Here is a 23,386-nt window from a genome sequence, read left to right as displayed (position 1 = left end):
CCTTGTACACTGCTGGTGGGAACGCAAGCTAGTGCAACCACTCTGGAAAAAAATATGGAGTCTTCTTCAATATCTAAACATCAATCTGCCATATGATTCAGCAATCTTATTCCTGGGGATATACCCAATGAAATGAGACTCAGGTTACTCCAGAGGCACCTGCACACTCATGTTTATTGTAGCACTATTCACAATAGCCAAGTTATGGAAACAGCCAAAATGCCCCACTACTGACAAATGGATTAAGGAAATGTGGTATTTATGCACAATTGAATTTTATTCAGCCATGAAGAAGAATGAAATCTTATCATTCTCAAGTAAATGGATGGAACTGGAGAATATCATTCTGAGAGAGGTTAGCCTGGCTCAGAAGACCAAAAATCGTATGTTCTCCCTCATATTCAGACTTCAGATCTAGGGCAAATGCAGTAATGTTGTTGGACCTGGGTCACATGCTAAGGGGAGAGCACATACCGGAGGTATGGAGATAGGTAGGAAACCCAAAACTTGAAAATGTTTGATGGCCCCACTGCAGAAGAGCTAATACAGAAACCTTAAAGTGACAGAGGTCAATATGGGAAGGTGATCAGGAATTAGTGAAAAGGTCAGGTAGAGATGAATCAATTCGGGTTGTAACACACTTGTGCATGAAAGCAATGCCAGGAATCTCTCTGTATAACTATTGTTATCTCAATTACCAAAAATGCTTTGTCTTTCTTATTATTGCTTATGTCTTCTCTTCAACAAAATTGGAGAAAAAAGCAGAACAGGTTCTGCCTGGAAGTGAAGGGGGGTGGAGGAAAGAGGGAAGGGATGGGGGGACAGGGGGAAGAAATGACCCTAGCAATGTATGCACATATGAATAAATGATTTTAAAAAGAGGAAAAAAACCCCAAAACAGAGTAGTGTTACTTTATCTAAAAAATGATAGAACCATTCATTGTTTTTTAGGATAGAATGAATAATGAAAATGAAAAAAATAAAAAAAATTTTATCAGGTAAAATGATGAAAGGAGACATTGTGCAAAAGGTAAGAAAGTAAAGATAACCTATGTACAGTATGAACAAACTTCAAACTTTCCTTCATTTCTTAAAATAAAAATGACATAAGAAAACTGCCACTAAGAACAAACTAATTAAGCACATAAAATCTGTGTTGTAACCATAGACATCAAAAGATTCAATTTCAGATCAAAACATTTTCCTGGTCAAGGTTTTCTTCAGAGCAACTTTTACATCTTTATTCCTTAAGCTGTAAATTAAGGGGTTCAACATGGGAACCACAATGGTATAAAATACAGATGAGATTTTTCCCTCATCCATAGTTCCAGCTGAATAGGGTTTAAGATACATAAATGCACAAGACCCAAAGAACAGAGAAACAGCAATTATGTGAGAAGTGCAGATGCCAAAAGCTTTGGACCTGCCCTCAGTTGACCTGATTTTGATGATGCTGGAAAGGATAACACCATATGAGATGAAGATGATGATACAGGGGACCGTGATGTCTTTTCCCCCGACTAAGAAAATCTCTACCTCATTGACATAGGTGCTGGTGCAGGAGAGCTGGAGCAAAGGTACAGGGTCACAGAAAAAGTGGTTGATAGTATTTCTATCACAGAAAGTCAGTCTCAGGATGCACCCAGTGTGGATCATGGCATCAGAAAATGCCACCAAATAGGAACCAAGAATGAGATAGGAACACACTTTAGGAGACATGGCAGTGTTATACAAAAGTGGATTGCAAATGGCCACATAGCGATCATAAGCCATTGATGTCAGCACATAGCATTCAGAAATGATAAAAAAACAAAAAAAGTAGAGCTGCATCATACAGCCCATGTAAGAGATAGTATTCTTCTTTAACATAAAGTTCATTAGCATTTTTGGTGTAACCACAGAAGAATAACAGAGGTCTATGAAGGACAAGTTCATGAGGAAAAAGTACATGGGGGTGTGAAGATGGGAATTTAGCACAATTAGGATTGTCAAACCCGAATTTCCCAATACAGTGGCTACATATATTACTAGAAATAGGAAGAACAGGGGCATTTGGAGGTCAGACCGTTGTGTTAAGCCTTCCAGAATGAATTCAGTCACAAATGAGCCATTTGTAAGAACCATTCTTCTGTAGGAGGATCTGTGGACACAGAAAGAAAGGATGACTGAAAACAACCCAGAACTTCCTGTAATATTTTGGCCACAAGTGTGAGGTTTTTGATGAGAATGCCAGAAACTAACTCACCTGATACAAAGAAATATCCTTTAATTCTTCCACTATACTGAGTAGAATTGCATTCTAATTTGTAGTATCTTAATATACTTAAAGCCTCATAACTTTTCATACAGAGCTCCAAGCCAGTGCTGTTATTCCCAAACAAAGCTATTAGAAAAAGTTAGGAAGAAGGTAGTGGTAGTGGGAGCATGACATGTGTGCCATTCTCTAATCTCATCATTTTCTTATTGATTCACCTCTTTCTTCAGTAGTAATGTTAAAGGCAGAAACCTTGGCACTCTGGTGCTGACCTCCAATGCAGAAATGACCCTAGTTGAGTTGAAGCTATAAACCCTGTTATTGATGTAGAATAAAAGAAGCATTGTCTAGGAATGGTTAAATTAGTGCCCCATGTTAAAGGAAAATACACGAATCTAGAGGAGTGTGAGATCTCTTCTAGCAGAGGGAACTTACTGATTAAGACACTGCAACCCAGTGTTCACTGATGTTCCTGACATTCTCGGCTCCCCTTGGGAGTCACTCTCCTATCAGTTGAATATTACAATTCCTTGAACTGTAAAGAAAACAGCCTATCTCTACATCCCCCCAAAACAAAGTCTCAAACCATGAAGACAATAAGCCACGGATAATAAGCAATACAACGGAAAAGAAACAATGCACAATCTCTCCCGTATGTGCAGTCTAGAATAGTGATATTCACATAAGCAGAGAGCTGTATGTTGTTTGCCTATGCCAGTCAGAGAGAAAGTGAGGTGATGTTAGTCAAAGGGACAAATGTTCAGTTATATAACTTGGTTAGATTTGGAAGATCTAATATAAAATATGTAAACAAAAGTTAACCATAATATATTGAACACTTAGAATTTGTTAACTGCATACATCTTAAAATTATCTTCTCTATATGTATAGACATATTCAAAAACACACACAAGGGTAATTTTGTAAAGGAAAAGGTTGTGTTAGTTCACTTCATTGTTAGGTCATTTCACAACGTCTATTTTTGTCAAAACAACAACTTGTATAACCCATATATACCATTTTACATATTGAAGATGTCTTAAAGTGTTGTATAAAAATTAAGACATTAATACAAATAGATTTCTAAGCTTACCTTTCTTAGGAAAGAATACCTTTGTGTTTCCTTATCAGTGTGACTTATCCATTGCCAGGGAAATATCAGGATCTAGGAATTTCGTTCTTCTTTTTCTGAGCAGAGATAGCAAAAACCCAATTATTCATATTTCCTACAAATCTGTCAGAGGTGCTGATCTAATTCATCATGGTGACCGTTAGTCTTCTAAGACATCAGTGAAAAGTAAACAGCTCTTTATATCATCATGTGTGTCATGTGATAAGACACTGAAAGTTTTTCACAAATTTAATGTCATAATGTTCATGGCTATAAACAAGCTAGAAGTTTCATTATTCTCTTCCCAGAGAACTGATTTCAGGTATAGGAGGAAATGAGGTGATTGCATTTACACAATACACCATGATGAGAATTTTTTCTGTAAGGATCAATATTTTATTCCATTCTTTTTAGGGATTGTATATTTCTCATTCTTGAGCCAATTCAGGGAAAAGCCATCAGTTTGATATCTTAAGGGAACTCTATTATTTTGGATCTTTTGCTCTTTGTTCTCAAATATTTATGGCAATGTTCTGACAAGGGCTACATATGTACTTCATTTTATCAATCTAAAAATTTTCAAAGTCTTAGAACTTACTTGAGGTAATTTTTCACCTGACATTTCACCAAAGCCACTTCTATTGGGTTGTATCCCTAGTAAAATTTTATTCAGTAATTATTGCAAACTCTTGCCTGAGTATCCTGCTGAGTCCTTGAATGTAACACCAGTGATGATGTCATCAATTTCTAAACCCTTTATAGAAAAGAATAGGGCTATAGAATTAGAAGGTCTGTATTTGAATCTTCCAACTACACTTCCTTAGTAAAACAACCTGTAAAAGTTGCTGAAACAGCTCTGTACCTCACTATATTTGTAAAACAGGGATGGTAAAATTATCATTTCATTCTTGGGCTATTGTGCTGTTAGATGAAAATTAATGTGAGAGATTCTTCAAATAATGACCGTATTTGGAAATTATCTAATCTCAGTTCTGAGTAGAGGTGCTCCTGAATTTATGAAATGGCTTAAGTCAAGATTAACTCACCATACATTGAAAATGCCCTAAGTTGAAAATGAACTTATTACACTGAACCCACCTAACATCATGACTTGACTATGTGTACTTTAAATGGATTCACAGTAACTTATATTAATCTACAGTAGTCATATGAGACTATCAGACCACATTTCATCAGCCAAGGAAAATATCAAAATCAACATTAAAGTACAGTTTCTATTAACTATGTGTTACATTCACACTATCATATAATGAAATAATGGTATGATGAACCAGTATAAATTGGGGACCATCTACATTTATGTTCTAATCACTTATGGTACATCTTACATCATAAAAACTAACATTTTTTTCACTATTTAAGTCACCTGTTCCTTTATAAACTATAAATTCTATAGCTTATATCTCTGTGGAAATGATGTGTAACTTCATAGCATTCAGTTTTGTGTCTTGTTTACTATCTTGCTCCTGGTAGCAGTAATTCCCAGACTACATCTTAGACAGTCGTTAACTACTATGGAAATCAAACAATGTTCTACCTGAACCTTTCCTCATTTCTCACATGACAAACAGAGTGTGCAATAAAATAATTCCCATCCTTTCTCCAGCTCCCACACAATATCGGGTACTTTTAAGTTTTACCTGAACATGCTACCAAATTGTAATGCCTCCTAGCAGTTATGCTATACTTCTCCATGTATGTATTCCAGCTTAGTTAGCCATATATTGTAGAATAAGCTGTGAACACATAGTTCCGTTCTTCTTAACTCAAAAACTTTCAGGAAGAGTGACATCAACAAGATGCCAGAAAATATGTCCTCTGGCTTCAATAATGCAATTATTCACAAGCAAGCAATTATTCACAGACATTATTTGACATGTGATTTTACACTGATGGTTGATGTTGCTTAACTCAGATCTATGTCAGAGGAGACTTTAAAGAGAGCGTATCATTTCACTGCCCTCTTACTCACTGAGGACGACAGAAGCTCTGCCCTTAGAGGTAAAATGTCCCCACACTGTGTAAGGTTTCAATGTTTAAGAGTAGATACTTTATGCAGCAAAGCACATCAGGTGAACTACTCCCTTCATCTACTGTTCAGTTAAATTCATACTGAATATGAAGCAAGAGACAAAACTAATTGCGTCAGACTTATGAAAAATTCTGTATCAGTCTTCATCTGATATTATCCAAATAAAATTCATATTTAGAAATATTTTACCTAAAAGAAACTTTGAAATTTTTCCTGTGTAGTTTGTAACTCAAGCAGGCATTATGAAATGTACTTGTATTTCCTTGTCTGATTGTTACTTATTTACATTGGTGACTTAAAGGTTATTGTCACAAGTTAGTACCCACTTGACTGTTACAATATGTTTGAGGGATATTCATGTGTGTCTGTCTGTGTCTATATGTCTGCACATATGTTTATTAATGAGCAAATAATTAAATCCATCTACATTTTGTCTTATTGGATTCAAAAGCACAACCATTTGAGCCCTGCTTCTCTGATGATGAAAGCAGGAACAATGTGCATGAAAGATATCACACAGAGAGATGTAGAGTCCATCACCATGTAATTTATGTTAAGCAACTAAGTCAGAAAACACAAGAATGCAAATCTCTCTCTCTCTCTCTCTCTCTCTCTCTCTGTATGTGTGTGTGTGTGTGTGTATGTGTGTATGTGTGTATGTGTGTGTGTGTGTGTGTGTGTGTGTGTGTGTGTGTGTGTGTGTGTGTATGAAAGCATAAGAATTCAGGGTAAATTAGAATTAAGAGACAAGTGTTTAATAAAGGCTGAGGGTTAAGGAAATCAAAGAATGGAGAAGTAGCTGGGCACTGGTAGCTCAAGTCTGTAATCCTGGCTATTTGAGAATCTGAGATCTATAGGATCATGGTTTTAGGCCAGCCTGGGAAAATAGTTTGTTAGTGCCCATCTCCAAAATAATCAGAGCAAAATGGATTAAGGGTGAGAGACTAGTGGTGGAATGCCTGCTTTACAAGAAAGAAGCCCTGAGTTCAAACCCCACTTGAACCAAAAAAAAAAAAAATGCAGAAATGAAAGCTCTTTTTACTTCTGATTTCATCCATCTTCAATCAGAGAGTACTTAGTCATAGTCATTTCAAAGCTAAACCTGAGAAAAAATAGCAGATTGGTTAGAGAATGTTTCTATTAAATTCAGGATATAAACACAAAATTTCCTTTCCCGTTATAGGGAACTCATTTCCTCTCAGAATTTCTTTACTGTCATTCAAAGAAAAAACAAAACAACACCACCAAAGAAATAAAGAAAGCAAAACTCTAAACAATAAAACAGCAACAACAACATCAAAAACAATGAGTAACTCCATGTAGTACGAGTAACTCTATGTAGTACATTAAACATACAGACTTGGTTACACTCCCTTTGGAAAAAAATCAAAATAGATATATAGCGTTTAGGTTGGTAGGTAAATTATCTAATTTAACTCTTTTTCGAAATTTGCTGCCCATAACTTTTATATACTGCATTAATTTTTCAACGAATTTCACAAAAAGTATAAAATTAACAGAACTAAAATTTAAAAGAAGTTTACAATTTTTGAAAATGAATCAGTTTATTAATATTTGAGCCTCTTCAAATGAAAACTTAGGGATCAGGTTTAATCTACACTAGGCAACTTCAAATAGTGATGAAATCTGTAAAAAGTAGACTCAAACCTCATTGCCTACAGAGTACCAAACAGTACAGATATTATTTTTCCATTTAAACAAATTTTGTTCAGGAAGAAAGACAATTTTACCCAAAGGGACAGTATGCAAAAGCAAAAATGAGAAGATATTTATAGCTGAAGTTAACTCTTTTATGTAAATAGAAATCAAAGAGTCAAAATCACTATACTGATCTTGGACCTTTTTGCTGGGGAAGATGTGGACACTTCAAACCATAATTGAAGCATGTAGCAATTATGAATAGATAAAATCAAGCAAGCAAGCTAAAAAATGCTAACTTCCAGAGTACGTAGACATTGAATGGAAGGTAGGAAAAAATGGTAAAATAGCATATGTTATTATTTCAGAAAATGTTTAAATTGCTACTTGGTATCAGATTAAGAATTTTCAGCTTACTCAACTTTTTACCTGTTTTCTCAAAAGGAAATTTAACAGCTAACTATACCCCCACTCTATAAAAGATTTTGTCAAAAGTTGCTTTATTCTTGAAATGTGCCTTTCAAATTCTTATTGCTCCCCCACCTGAAATGAATGGTATGGGTGTGTTTGAATTGAGTCCTAGTTCACCCATGAGCTAGCTAGGCACTCTTTCTCCCCAACCATGTCCCTAGGCTTTTGTCTGCATTTGTGTTTTAATTAGGGTCTTGTTAACTTTTACTAGATTTACCTTCTTGCCTCCACCTGCCAAGTACAGAAGTGCACTGCATTGCCCTGCTAAATTATGTGGTTTTAATACTGTAAATTCCTTATGGAACCAGCATTTGAATGCCAAGAGAAAGTGAATTGATTTGGTTACCAAGTCCTCTTGCCCACTTTTCTTTAGTATCAAATAACATAAACCTATATCATCTCTAGAGAAATCCATAATCTCTAAATATGTCTAGTCCCTTCTTCAAAAGGGAAGATCAAGCAGGAGCTTCTAAATTCCTTTTTTCTAGTTTGATTTCCACTACCACACACTATTTTGTCTCCTGAAGTTGTCCTCTATCTTCTTCATTCCAAAGTGTACCCAGCTCTTTCACTGTCTTTTCCCAGACACTGTAAACCTTGAAGCATCACGGATTATACTTTTACCAATGTTTTATGGGCTATGAAGTGTAAAAGTATTCTACAGAGAAACACAAATCAGTAGTGCTTCTATGGTTTCTCCTCAGAGAAGAGATTCCAATTATTAAAAAGAAAAATGATGACCATGGGTCATCTAATGTTCCTTGGGGACTCAATAGTTTACTCCAGCATTTCATTGTCTCCAGGGATTGTACATCCTACAGGTTTGAGCCAATATTGAACTCCTACCTCCTCATCACCTATTGTTTTGGTTCTCTCTCTTCATTCTCACATCTTTATTGTAATGTTCCACAGAGGCTCGTTCATGGCTACCTTGTATCTTTATCTAAATTTTCAAGGAGTACTGCAACTAATTTCAGGGTTTTTCTCACCTGAGAAAATTCTAAAGTCACTTCAAATAGGCTGTATCCCTATAAAGTTTTTTTTGTTTTGTTTTGTTTTTAGCATTTACTGGAAATTTCTACCTGAGTATTCTGCTGACTCCTTCTACATTATACTTTAATGAATAGGTTAGCAATTTCTAAAGTCCTAATAAAAAAGGATAGGCCTACAGGGTTTAGAGTTTGTGTTAGAATACTCCCTCTCTACTTCCTAAGTATACTAACTTGGACAAGTTACTTAACATTTCTGTTTCCAGGTTTATCTTTGTAAAACAGAAATGATAAAAATAGCATAGCTTTCATTGAATTGATGTGGTATATAATGATAAATACAAGAAAGATCATTAAATATTGGACTATATATATAGAAAATGTCAAATGTCAGATTTTGGTACAGGTATTATTTAACATATACACAGGTTATGTCCAGATCAATTAACTGTAAACTGGAAAAATCACACTTAAAATGCATCGAATACACTTCACTGACCAAATATTATAGCTTGGCCTAGCCTGCCTTAAATGTGCTCATAGTAGTTACAAAACCCTACAATTGGATATCATATGTGCATCAGTCCATTTTTTCCTATCCAAGGAAAAGGCCAAATTTAATATCAAAGTACAGTGTCTACTAAATGTATATTATTTTTACACAAATGTGAAGTAAAAATAACTGCAAATTGAACTGTGAATTGAATTGAATTTAGTTCTGGGAACTTAAATATCTATCTTCTCACCATTTCTGATGCATGCTTCATCAGAGCAATAAACAGAATTTATTTCAAATTTGAACTCAAATGTTAATGCAAACTATATGTTTTATAACCTACATATCTTTTGTGAATGATGCATGTCATAAAATACATTATTCTGCCTTTTTCCTACTTTGTTCTTGATGAAAAATACGGTACAGGGTTCATCGCAGACATTCTGGAAATCCCATTATTCACTGCTGAAGATCTTCAGAATCTTTTCTCACTTCCTCACATGATAAAAAATTTGGTATATGGCAGAAGTTTTCCACACATGTGCAGGCACTTACTAAGGTTTAACTGAACTTCTAACTGAATTATAATGGCCCCTGTGTTGGTAGCTACTGTTTTTCTAGCATTTTCTTATATGTACTCCTACTTATCAATCAACATGCTGTTAAAATGAGCTCTGATCACATGGTTCTATTTTTCCATAGCTCAAGAACTTACAGGAACATTCATAATATAAATTCAGGTCTCAATTACTTCACAGAAGTTTGAACCAGCAATAACCCACATACAATAATAATTCTGTGACTCCAAAGTTTGGAAACGGGTCTTACAAACCCATATGCACCACAGAAATATGTGAAGTCTGTATTGGAAGTGTCAGGGAAATGGTCTTGCTTTGAATGCATTGCTCCTCCCCTCCTCCAAGTTAGCATACTTTGCACAGAGGGAATTCCTTATAATACATTGTTTCTACAATGGGAAGTAAAATCTGGGGTCAGATATTCATCTTCTCTATCATTTCATGATGAAAATGCCTCTAACATATTGGCAATTCAATATTTTTGTAAGTAAGCAAAAAAAATGTTTTAGTAATTTACAAAATTACCATATTGTTCCAGGTAAGGAATATCCTGGGAGACAGAAGGACTAAGAAACAATAATGAAAAACATCAGTATATATGTTTATTAGTGAATATACCTGATTTATCTAGAAAGCTGTGGGAAGAAAGGAGATACAGAAATAAGAAACAAGACAAGATTAGTCATAGTTGTAACACAAGTCTACTAAAGCATGCATATTATATTCTGTACATCACATGGGCATGAAGAAAATCTCTTCATGAGTAACAGCAGGAAAAATTCAGGCTCATCAATTTCCTTTGCTACTACTGCTTCTATTAGAATGTGTCTTATATAACTTTCTTTAATGAATAAATTCCTTGTATTTTATATATAAATGCAGGGTATAAATAGACAGACAGAGACATCTGGCTTCATGGTCATTTTAAGGTCATTTGAACCTCGATGTACTTCCTAAAAGACCTGTTAAGCATTTTATTTATCTTACCCCATTTACAGTTCTCCCAAAGATTCTTGAAGCCACACAATTATGAGCAAATGGAGAGTGTACAGTGTAAGTCTGGATATGTCATTGATATTCCCTTTTTCTATGTTAGTACCAGAAATCATGAAATCCCAAAACAAATATTACTCTTTTTATCTGCTTTCTAACATTCATGATATGGGGGTGGTTGTGCTACTCCTTTGGGGGGTCGTGTGTTTGCTTGTTTTGGAGTCCTGAGCTCATGCCATTATCACTACTTTCCTACTATCTTACCAACTTTTATAAATGAATAGGGACAGCAAGCGTACATTAAGTCGTCCATCCCTGTGCAGCAACCGCTGGCTGAGTGACTCAGACGCCAAGGGGCACACTGAGCCACAGCAGCCAGAAGACTGATGGCTGAAGCTTCTAGCTCATGGTGGACTCCATCTTATCAGAGCGGAAGGGACAGGAGCCCTGACACCCCATAGTCTTTTCCCTGTTTTGTTTTGTTCTGTTTTTTTTTTTTTCTGGTTCACAGAGCTGACCTTGTTTCTTATTGCCCTTGGGGGAGGACCCCAGCCTCCCAGTGTTTTCTGAGTCAACCTCTTGGCAGGAGATTTGGGAAGGTAGCAGTCTGTGCAGGTCTGGTATGCACAAGTGCAGGGGACAAAAGGCACTCGGGTGGGGAGAGGCATGTGTGAGGTGGGAAAGGCCAGCTGGGAGTTGGGAGAGCAGAGGGCTGTGTTCCAGGACTGCCCCTGCCCCAGATCCTCTGCACCCTAACTGGAGTGCTCTTAGCTGCGACGATCTGTGCCCATGTCTTTGGGGAGCTGCCCTGTCTCCAGGAAGAGCCAGAGGTTGCTGCATTTCTGCGACTCCACTCTTGTCACCCAGTAACTGGCCACAGAACCTGCAACCGCAGCCATCAGCAGGTTCCACTGCACAGGGTATGGAAACTTTCTCTGAATGAACATCTGCAGGCCCAAGGTCGCACCGGTGCCTGTGACAAAGGTAAAAACACCCTTCATGAAGGCGGTTTTAGACTGTACGGCACCATGAACGCAAACCAAATAACCTTGCACTGTGATCCTCATTTGATAAGAGAGACAGAAATAAACTGAGATTTTGTGCCACTGTTAGTTAATATCTGCCTGTCCCAGTGCTAAATGCTTCATATACCTTACTTCATCTTACCCTTACAATCACAGACTAGTTCTCTTTGACACACAGAAAACACAAAGCTAGTAGTAACTAATTGATCCAAGGGCAAAATATCAAATGGTGGAGAAGTTTCCTTTTCAATAAACATGAATCAAAAATTTCTTTCCTTAAGCACTGTGCTTTGCAGATTTATGTGGTATAGTAGAATATTCTATCACACAACTTTGGACTGTGGACATCTAAGGCTCCTTCAATCTAATTTACAGGAATACAAATCAAATCCACTTACATAAAGTAGTCTCTGCAAAAAGAGAGTGTGACAGTGATAGTTCAAGGATGTAAATGGCTCCTGTATGCAGGAGGGTTTGATCATTTTGGCCTACATAGTTTTAAGATCAGATGGGTTCTTCTATGTAGTGAATTGCTAGAATTGAAATGTAAAAAAGTCATGATTCGATAATAGCAGGTTGTGATACCAACCTTGTGGACAGAGGTGCTGGAGCAAGAAAGTTGGAGAAGGCAAGTATGTCATACAAGTAATTTTTATGACATTGAGGTTATTCTAAACATGGAGACTGTGTGCTCAGGAGCTCTCACAAATGCTATCACACTCTACCCTCCACCCTGCAAATAGCATAGAAGAGGGCAATGATGGGATTCCATGAACTTCTAAGCTGTAGTCTCCAGTGACCACAGAGCAATTATAGTCCATTGGGTAAACATGAAACACAAGACTTGAAGACACAGTATGTCCCTCTGTGTGTGTATATCAAAGAACTTCAGATTAAAGAGGAGGAATAAGATGGGATGAATAAAGATTGGGAGTTGAAGAAATTAAATGTACAAAATAAAAAGTTCTTTTTACTTCTCACTTCGTCATACAGTAAAAAGTAAAGTGGTTATGGCCAATTCAAAAAAATTCTGAGCAACAATAGCAGATTGGGTAGAGGAAGATTACATATACAAAGTTAGTACATAATCTGGGAATTTTCTCTCTCATCTTTAACTAGGCAACTAGAAGGATAAATTTCTGTTAAAGATCCAAAAGTCCAAGCTGTCTATTACTGAAGAAATATCATAACCTTAGGACACTGGTAAAGGGAAATCCCCGGGATTACAATATATTCTCATCTATGACAAATTCAGTAGAATTATGTTTCCTGTAATAATTTTTCCTACCATTACAAAAACAAAACAAATGAATAAAGGATAACTCTATATAATGCATATTAATCCCTCCATTTGGTTATCCTTCCGATGAAAAAGTCCAACTAGATAAAGATTATGGTGTGAACTGAAGCAGTTAAACTACGGCTTTTTGAACTTTGCTGCCCTTAACTTTTTTTTTAATTATTCATTTATTCACATGTGCATACATTGTTTGGGTCATTTCTCCCCCGCTGCCCTTCTCCACCATCCTCTCTGCCTGCCCCCCACTTCCAGGCAGATCCTGTTCTGCCCTTATCACTAATTTTGTTATAGAAAAAACATAAGCATAACAAGGAAGACAAGCAGTTTTGCTAGTTGAGTTAAGGATAGCTATACAGAGATTGCATTCATCTACACATGTGTAACAACCAATGTTGAGTCATCTCTAACTGATCTTTACAATGGTTACTGATCCCCTTCTCATGTTAACCTCTGTCACTTTAAGGTTTTTGTATTAGTTCCTCTGGAGTGGGGACATCAAACACTTTCATGTTTTGGGTTTTCTACCTTTTCCTATATCTCCCATATGCGATCAAACCTTGTCATGTGATCCAAGTCCAACCACATTGCTGCATTTGCCCTAGATCTAAAGTTTACTTTTTGAGCCTGGCTAACCTCGCTCAGAATGATGTTCTCCAGTTCCATCCATTTACCTGCAAACTTTTAAAATGTGCATTTAAACTTTTAAAATGTAATTTTACATAAAAGTCTAAAGGTATAGAATTAAATTTTCAATGAAGTTGATCATTCATGAAAAGGGAACAAACTTTCTTTATATTTTCTCTTTCATCAGATCAAAGATTAGTAATTACCTGTTTTTGAATAAGAGCACTGGCCTAAGATCTGTATACTAAGTTGGTGAGGGTTTTAACTGTGTTAGGATTCTAATAAAGGAGAGTGCAATTCTACTCAGTATAGTGGAAGAATTAAAGGATATTTCTGCATCAGTTGAGTTTGTTTCTGGCATACATAGCAAAAACCTCACACTTGTGAGCCAAAATATTATAAGAAGTTCGGGGTTGCTTATGTCATCTTTTTTTTTTTTTTCCGTGTCCACAGATCCTCTTACAGAAGAATGCCTCTTGCAAATGGCTCTTTTGTGACTGAATTCATTTTGGAAGGCTTAACACAACGGTCTGACCTCCAAATGCCCCTGTTCTTCCTATTTCTAGCAATATATGTAGCCACTGCTTTGGGAAATTTAAGCTTGATAATTCTAATTGTGCTAAATTCTCATCTTCACACCCCCATGTACTTTTTCCTCATGAACTTGTCCTTCATAGACCTCTGTTATTCTTCTGTGGTTACACCAAAAATGCTAATGAACTTTATGTTAAGGAAGAATGTTATCTCTTATATGGGCTGTATGACTCAACTCTACTTTTTTTGTTTTTTTTGTCATTTCTGAATGCTATGTACTAACTTCAATGGCCTATGACCACTATGTGGCCATTTGCAATTCACTTTTGTATAACACTGCCATGTCTCCTAAAGTGTGTTCCTATCTTGTACTTGGTTCCTACGTGATTGCATTTTCTGATGCCATGATCCACACTGGGTGCATACTGAGACTGACTTTCTGTGATAGAAATACCATCAACCACTTTTTCTGTGACCCTGTACCTTTGCTCCAGCTCTCCTGCACCAGCACCTATGTCAATGAGGTAGAAATTTTCATAGTGGGGGGAAAAGACATCACTGTGCCCATTATCATCATCCCACATAAGGTGGGATTTCTATAAAAGAAAAGAATCAGTCAATAAATATAACATACTCTATATTTTCAAGAGAGGATCTTTAAAGTAGAAAATTAGTTATACAGATATTGCAGGGAGGAAAGAGTGAAAAGTTACAAATAAGAAAATATAACGATTTATGAACTAGAAACAGTAGCTCTCATTCCAAGAAATAGGGAAAAACAGACAAGGGTGCAATAACCAGATACTAGAATCTCAAAAGAGGAGTTCCATGGGATTGGCAAATGGATTATTTGATGGTTGGTGGTGACCAATAGTCAGTTCTTTACCTTCTTAAATAGGGACACAAACTAGAGGTCTGTGAGACCACCATGCGGGGAGACCAGCTAGGAGGACTGACAATGGTTCTAGCCCCTTACGGGGCACAGTCCAAGCAATGCAATGAGGAATCACAGCATAAAGCGTGAGGGAGTGCTGTCCACCCATTGTCTACATAGTAATGGGCTGCAGCATGCTAGATACACCTGCATGGGCATACCGACCGTTTGACTGCCTCCCTTTAGGATGTCTTTAAAAACATGTCCACTTTTTAAGTGGTCTCTTGCTATTGAGATAACTTTGCATTAGAAGTTGTTATATATTCTGGACAAAACAAATTTATCTGGTATGAGTACTGCAAATGTATTTTTCTATACTTGGGTTGCCTACAAATATTGTGTTGATAGTCTTCTCATTTCAGTGAAATTTATTCTGCCGTTTTTCTTCTGAGTTTATTGCTTTCTAAGGTGTGACTAAGAGCTCCAAGCCAACATCATCAGAGTAGTTTTTTATCTTCACTTACAGAAGTTTTATAGTTTAAGTGCTGTGCATGATGCTGATCCATTGTAGAGGAATTGTACCTGTTCAGTGAGGTAGAGGTCAAGGTTGATTGGATTCTTATGCATATGTAGTATTCTGGCATTAATTATGTGACAAACTTTCTTTAATGGAATTTCTTTTGTGCATCGTTAAAATTCAATTGACTACATAAATAAAGATCTACTTTTGAAACTTGTATTCTAAGTGATGGATTTATTTATCATTATCACAAAAGAAATCTGCCTTGATTATCACACAATTAAACAATTCCAAAACCACATAATACAAGTCTTATCTGTCATTTAAGTCCTCCTTAAAAGATGAATAAAAAAAATGAGACTTGCAAAACTTTTACTATGATTCATGCTTGTGAAGTATAAAGTAGGAGCTCTCAGGAGTCAGTGATGAAGGCCTCAGACCAGGAAGGAAGTCTGATGCCAAAGAAAGGAGGAATGGAAGAATTGTGTTGGAAAAACCGTCTGAAGTGCATTTTAACTGTTCTTGGTCAGGGTGATGGAAAGTCTTTAAGCCTAGCAGAAGAAATCTCTGTTAGGCCAAAATTCCCAAGTTCACATGACCCACACCATGCTTAGTGACTGGCTGGGGCATTTGACAGTAAGCCTAGCCTCTTCCTGAACACTGAGATGCTCAAAAGAAGTATCAGCTCTAGACTTCCAAGAACTTGTGCCATATTGCTGCTTCTCTTGATAGGGAGCTGAGTAGGTTTCTATTAGTATGCCACAGTCCATTACAAAAGATAAACTAAAACCAAAGGTTTTTTTCATTTATTAGTGATGTTATTATTTATTACATTTTATTATTCATTGTTTGCAATAATAAATTTCTATTATTAAACAAACAATATACTCTAATTAAACAATTGTTTCTTAATCCCAAATACTTCTAACATAAATATGTGAGTGAGAAAAGCATCATCTTCATCTCTTATGGTGTCATCCTTTCCAGCATCATCAAAATCAGGTCTACTGAGGGCAGGTCTAAAGCTTTTGGCACCTGCACTTCCCACATAATTGCTGTTTCTCTATTTTTTGGGTCTTGTGCATTTATGTATCTCAAACCTTCTTCGGCTGGAACTATGGATGAGGGAAAAATCTCATCTGTATTTTATACCATTGTGGTTCCCATGTTGAACCCCTTAATCTTCAGCTTAAGGAACAAAGATGTTAAAGTTGCTCTGAGAAAAACCCTGCACAGGAGATGTTGATCAGAAACTGAATATTTATGTTCCTAAGGTTACCACACAGAGAAATTTTGTGTGTTCAATTAGTTTGTTCTTAGTGACAGTTTTCTTTTTTTTATTGTTTTATTATTCACATGTGCATACAAGGCTTGGGTCATTTCTCCCCACTGCCTCCACCCCCTCCCTTACCACCCACTCCACCCCCTCCCTCTCCCCCTACCCCCTCAATACCCAGCATAAACTATTTTGCCTTATCTCTAATTTTGTTGAAGAGGGAGTATAGGCAATAACAGGAAGGAACAAGTGTTCCTGGTTGAGATAAGGATAGCTATACAGGGAGTTGACTCACATTAATTTCCTGTACGTGTGTGTTACCTTCTAGGTTAATTCTTTTTGATCTCACCTTTTCTCTAGTTCCTGGTCCCCTTTTCCTATTGGCCTCAGTTGCTTTTCAGGTATCTGCTTTAGTTTCTCTGCGTTAAGGGCAACAAATGCTAGCTAATTTTTTAGGTGTCTTACCTATCCTCACCCCTTCCTTGTGTGCTCTCACTTATATCATGTGCTCAAAATCCAATTCCCTTGTTGTGTTTGCCCTTGATCTAATGTCTGCATATGAGGGAGAACATACAATTTTTGGTCTTTTGGGCCAGGCTAACCTCACTCAGAATGATGTTCTCCAATTCCATCCATTTACCAGTGAATGATAACATTTCATTCTTCTTCATGGCTGCATAAAACTCCATTGTGTATAGATACCACATTTTCTTAATCCATTTGTCAGTGGTGGGGCATCTTGGCTGTTTCCATAACTTGGCTATTATGAATAGTGCCACAATAAACATGGATGTGCAGGTGCCTCTGGAGTAACCTGTGAGTGACAGTTTTCTTATGCCATTTTTATTTTAAGAAATAAGGGGCAGTTTGAGGTTTGATATGTTTGTAGTTACTATAAATAAGTTTTCCTTATTTTCTCACTTTTACACAGTTTCCTTTCACCTTTTTCTATCTGATTAAGAATAATTTTTGTGCACTTCATTCTATAAAACAATGAATGGTTTTACCATTGTTTGGATAAAGTAACTCTCTTTTGACAGTGTGTCGTTTCACAGGACACTTCCTGTTTGCCACCTTTAATGAAGCGTGAGTTGGACAGTCTGCTTATACTCTTGGCTTGTGTATCTACTGAGCAGGAATATATCACTTTCAAAACTGTTTCACAAAACTGGTTTCACAGAACTGGTGTTACTACATAAATTATTAAATACACACATCCTGAAGCTGTACAAACTGTGCATTAAACTTCCTTTGCAATATGCTGTGTTTAACTTGTAAAGATAAGGCAGCACCTTCTACATTGGCAATGTATATTTGTCATAGGAACAAGATTCTGGTGCTCAGAAAAATTAACAGCTTGAGTCACAGCATTTCTTAAATAAAATATCCAGAAAAAGCAGTTAGTCTCTTGGTTTCAAATCAACCCCCTTTTGATTATACCAACTGTCTACTTCATTTTATTAGTTTTATTTCACTGAACATAAAATAAGAGGTAACATTTCTACTTTGGAATCTGACCATGCATTGTCCTTGATTAAAACCCATTTATCAGCTTTTGTTGTAGTACTCTTTTGTTCAGGAAAACAATTTTGTTCTTTTTGATGGAAAAATAAAAGAAAGCTTCTTAGAACAGTATTATTGGTAGATAATTGGCTCAAGTTGAGCTCAATCTGGAGTCTAATTTGTTTAGCAAAAATAATTTGAAATGTTTGCAAGTTATTGTATTAGGGAGCCCAAAGGCTTGTGAGAAGATGGAACATATATACCCAAGACTCATACAGATACATGATCTATAAATAAGAGGTGTCTTTATGGAGAGTGATCAATGAAAATTTAACAGAAGTTTAATCCACATTCGTGTTATTCTATAAAGTACTGTCAGTAGCACCCCCTGGTCATAAAGCTTTGGTAAAACTTATGAACCATGAAGTCTCTACTTTAACTATGCTTGGAGGAAATGACATTGAACATGCTTTAGAGACATTTGTGGGCAATGGAGAAAGTACAAGACAACTTCAGAAAGCCATAGAGAAAGGACTTATCAAAACACAAACTAGGAAAAATAGCAGTGTCTGACTTCTCTTCTTGAATGATCCTAGAAATATGAAGAATATATGATTTGCTGATAATGACATTAGCTTATTTTAGTCATTACTAAATAAATAAACCACAAGACAAGGAGAATTTTGAAACAACTAAGTCCCTCCTGTTTTTCTTGGCTCTCATATGATGTTCTCCTATGGAATCTAAGGAGCTAACATCTCATATTTAAGCTGGAAAAGCAGTGAGAATCAAAAGGTATATGTAATTGGTGATTAAAACACATTGTGATGAAATCTTTTTGATAGTAGGAGTATTGTTAATTTTCTTTTTGAGAAAATTGTTGCTCCAATACCAGATGACAATTTAAATATTTTCTGAGATAAATGTGGTAATATATGCTATTTCCATATTTTTCTCTCTCCTTTTAATGTTGTTATTCTGAAAGTAATAAAACTGATTGTTAGTTGAGTTGCTTCTTTTTAGATGACTGCAGTACTAAATGCTTTATTTATGGTGTGAAGCGAACACTTGTTCCTCTCCAATGGCTCCAGTATCAACATGCTTTTATTTTACTCTAGGGAGTCTACTTACATAAAGGAGTTATACATGGTTGTAAGGTTGTTTTTAATTTTTTCTTTGCATACTTATTATCTTGGTAAAAATTTTTCCTTCTTGAAGAATAATTTATTCAAATAAGAAGATATTGTCCATTCTCATTAATACTCTTGAAGGAATTGCAGGGGTGTGTTCATTCCTTATGATTTCATTACTATTAAAATCACTATGAATGGGGCAAACTGGATTATTAATCCTTGATTTGATGAAAGAGAAAGTACAAGGAATGTCTTTTTGTTTCTCATGAAAGATCACTTCATTTAAAATTTAATTGTATACATTTATCCATTTTAAAATGTTTTAAAAAGTTAAATGTGCATTGTGAAAGTTAAGGGCAGTAAAGTTTGAAAAAAGGCAGTTTATAGCTTTAATTTTGTCATAATCTTTATTTGTGTCTTTGAATTTCTTTTTCAAAGGAAGGATAATCAATTCTGGGTATTTACATGTGCTATATAGAGTTATCCTTTTTTTGTTTGTTTGTTTTGTTTTTGTAATGTGAATTGTAGGAAAATTATTAGAAGAAACATAATTCTCTTGAAGTTGTCATAGATGAGAGTATATTGTAATTCCTGGGATTTCCCTTTGCCAGGGTACTAGGGTGGTGATGTTTCTATAGTTGTAGGACATAACAGAAAGTGATCTTCGTAGTCTCCAAGTTAAAGATGGGAAAGAAAATTTACATTATTATACCCTGAAAATGCATAATGTAATCTTCCTCTAACTAAACTGTTATTTTTAGTTGGAATTAGCTTTTGACTGGCCATGATCTATGCAATCTGGTTGTAGGCTGATGAAGTCAGAAGCAAAAAGAAAGTTTTTTTCTGTGTTTTTTATTTCTTCAACCACTAACCTTTCTTCAACCCATATTTTTCCTCCTCTTTATTCTGAAATTGTTTGCTGTCCCTCTGCTGCAGTGGCCTTTTCTTGTGTTTCATGTTTGCCTCAATGGACTATGATCACTTTGTAGCCATTGTAGTCCATTGCTGTAGAAGTTTGTGGTGAACCATCATACCTGTCCTGATTTTGAGGGACAGGGGTTATGTGATAGAGTTTGTGGGAGTGTCTGCCCACACATGCTTCATGTTTAGATTAATATTCTCAATGTCAATGTCATCAAAACTTACATGTGTGACATACTTGCCTTCTTCAACTTTCCTGCTTCATCATCCCTGTCCAAAAGATAACATTTTCATTGTCATAGGGAATAATAACACAATTCCCAATTCTGTATGATAGAGTAATGTCTAGTTCATATGGTGACTGCAAAGGTAAAATGAGGTAAGGTCTACAATGCATTTCTCACTGTGACAGGCAGACAGTGACTAATAGTGGAATAGAGCTCTTCATGAGCTGGGAGCTTTAACCATCACTTTCCTGGCCTCTGTGGGCTGAGTGTGCACTTTGGTGTCTGAGTCATTCAGCCAGAGATTGCTGTATAAGATCAATGATTTAACGTATAATTGTTGTCTGTATTCATTTCTGAAAATCAGTAACATGGTAGAAAGAGAGCAAAAATGACTTTATCTCAGAATTATAAAACAAATAACAAATAGCACTGTCCCAGCAGGAGAAACACGACAACCCCTATACCTTGAAATTTAGAAAGTAGATAAATGAGCAGTATTGCTTTGGAACCACATGAGTTCTGGTACTTAGGACAAAAGAATATCAGTGACACATCTTGATTTACACTATGCATTCTCCATTTGCTCATAATTTTGTGGCACCAGGTATCTTTGGGAGAACTGAAGGTAAGAATAGAATCAATGAAACGCTTAAAAGACCTTTCAAGAAGTATTTGGAGCTTTGAATGTCCTTAAAATATCAAAATAGCCAGATAACTATTTGTTTTCATTCCCTCTATTTATATATAAAATACTAGAAGTTTAAGATAGCTACATGTGAAATTTCCTTGTGGCACTTCTCTGTATATAGGTATATAGCCTGGTTTGGTTCATTTCCTCTATTTTTCTAATTTTTACTTCAGTCCCTTTCTTGTGTTTGTTTCAACTAGTTTAAAAATTTCACAACCATTCTTGTATATAGAGTGCATCAACCATGTTCACCTTAACTTCTTTCTTTTACTCTCCCTCTGTCATGTGTGATCTCTCCTTGGTGTGTCTTGTTTTTCAAAATATTGCTACATTTTTATTAGGTCTATCGTCTACATATGAGAGAAACATGTGACTTTTGGCCATTTGAACCTGAGTAACTTCACTTAATATGATGTTCTCCAGTTTCATTCATTTACGGGCAAATGACAAAATTTCATTCTACTTTGTGGTTGAATAGAATTCCACGGTGTACAAGTACCTCGTTTTCTTAATCTATTCATCAGTGGGGCATCATTGCTGCTTCCATAGCTTAGATTTTGTAAATAATGGTGCAATTAACATGGATGTGCAGGTTCCTTTATTGTAACCTGACATACATTCCTTTGGGTAAATCCCTAAGAGTAGAAATGCTGGGTCTTATGGCAGCTCTACTTTTAGTTTTTTGAGGAGCCTCCATACTTTTTTCTATGCACTAACCTACATTCCCACAGCAGTGTAAGATGTAAGAGGGTTTCTTTTGCTCCACATCATCACCAACATTTGTTGTTCGTGTTCTTGATGGCAATCATTCTAACAGGAGTGAGGAGGAATCTTAACCTCATTTTGATTTCCATTTCCTTTACAGCCAGGGATGTTAAACATTTCTTCATGTGTTTTTTGGCTGTTTGGATTTCTTCCTTTGAGAAAGTTCTATTCAGTTCTTTTGCCCATTTCTTCGTTGGGTCATTGAATTTTGGGGAGTTTAGTTTTTTTTTTTTTGATCTCTATATATTCAGGTTATCAATCCCTTATCAGATATATAGCTGGCAAAAATTTTCTCCCATTCTGTGGACAGACTCTTTGATTTACAGACCATTTCTTTTGTTGTCTAGAAGCTTTGTAATTTCATGTCATCCTATTTTTCAATTCTTCTCTTAGTTGCTGAACCATAACAGATCCCATGAAGGAGTGGAGGGTGTGTTACTAATGGGAGGGGAAGAAGGTGAAGAAAGGGTGTAAGAGGGTGAATATGGTGTAATTACTATATACACATGAATGTAAATGGAAAAAATATGCCTATTTAAAGTATTTCTTCAATGGGGAGTGGGGATAAAGGAGAATGTTGGAGACAGTGAATTCAAGTATGATATATTTGGTATATTGTGAGAATCTGTGTAAATGCCACAATGTACCCCTATCCAGCACAACAATTTAAAAAAGACTGAAACTAAACTAAAATAAAAGCCAAAGAAGCATTTATTCCTAAAAGAAAGTGAAAAAGGTTCAAGTTCACGAATGTATATGTGTATGTAAGGATGTCTGCCATATTTAAAATAATGGAAGAAGGTAGAGTTTCACTTTCTGAACATTGAAACAATTTATCTTCTTTCTCCACTTAAATCAGACAGTTTCGAATACTAGTATTAAAATCTCCAGGTAATTTGTAAGATCCTCCTTTAGTAATCAAACCAGTCCACCAAAGAATTCTGACCATATTTCCACTAGGATTTTTCCATTGAAATGGGACAATGTACAGAGATTCCCTGCACACAACCTGAGGACATAATCAGTCTCCCAACACTCTAGTTGGTCACCAGAAATTCCAGTCTTGAATCAAAAATGAGCTATACTCTTTTTCCTGTCTCTGATCTGCATCCCACTACATATAAACAACTACATATAAACATATATATGTCAATGAGTTGTGTCTGGCCATGGCCACACTAGGTCAAATGTAGATACTGACCATGATGGTATGACAATATTGCTGTGAGTTCCAGAGGAACAGCAGCAAGATTCTTTGGCACCTTCTCAAGACGGCTTCTTGTTACAACTCCTTCCTTTTACCTCAAGAAACACAGAATACCTCACAGACACTAGCATGCTGTATAGATGCCAGATTTGGTAAGTTCAGAACAGCTTTCTGTTCTGTTCTCA

The 23,386-nt window shown here is 36.1% G+C and overlaps 1 protein-coding gene and 2 pseudogenes across 1 annotated transcript; 1 reads left to right on the top strand and 2 right to left on the bottom strand.

Annotated features, from left to right (window-relative positions):
* Window positions 1–1,191: 1,191 nt before the first annotated feature.
* On the bottom strand, window positions 1,192–2,124 carry LOC109678170 (olfactory receptor 8B8-like). The gene has a single exon (XM_020153827.2). The coding sequence runs from the start codon at window positions 2,122–2,124 to the stop codon at window positions 1,192–1,194; it is 933 nt and encodes a 310-aa protein (XP_020009416.1).
* An 8,986-nt stretch (window positions 2,125–11,110) lies between these two features.
* LOC109678165 (transmembrane protein 141 pseudogene) lies at window positions 11,111–11,608 on the bottom strand (annotated as a pseudogene).
* Window positions 11,609–14,022: 2,414 nt separating this feature from the next.
* On the top strand, window positions 14,023–16,727 carry LOC109678166 (olfactory receptor 8B3-like; annotated as a pseudogene).
* The last annotated feature ends 6,659 nt before the right edge of the window (window positions 16,728–23,386 follow it).

The sequence above is a fragment of the Castor canadensis genome, chromosome 2, assembly GCF_047511655.1.
Source record: "Castor canadensis chromosome 2, mCasCan1.hap1v2, whole genome shotgun sequence".
NCBI lineage: Eukaryota > Metazoa > Chordata > Mammalia > Rodentia > Castoridae > Castor > Castor canadensis.
This window is presented reverse-complemented; position numbering and strand designations above follow the sequence as displayed.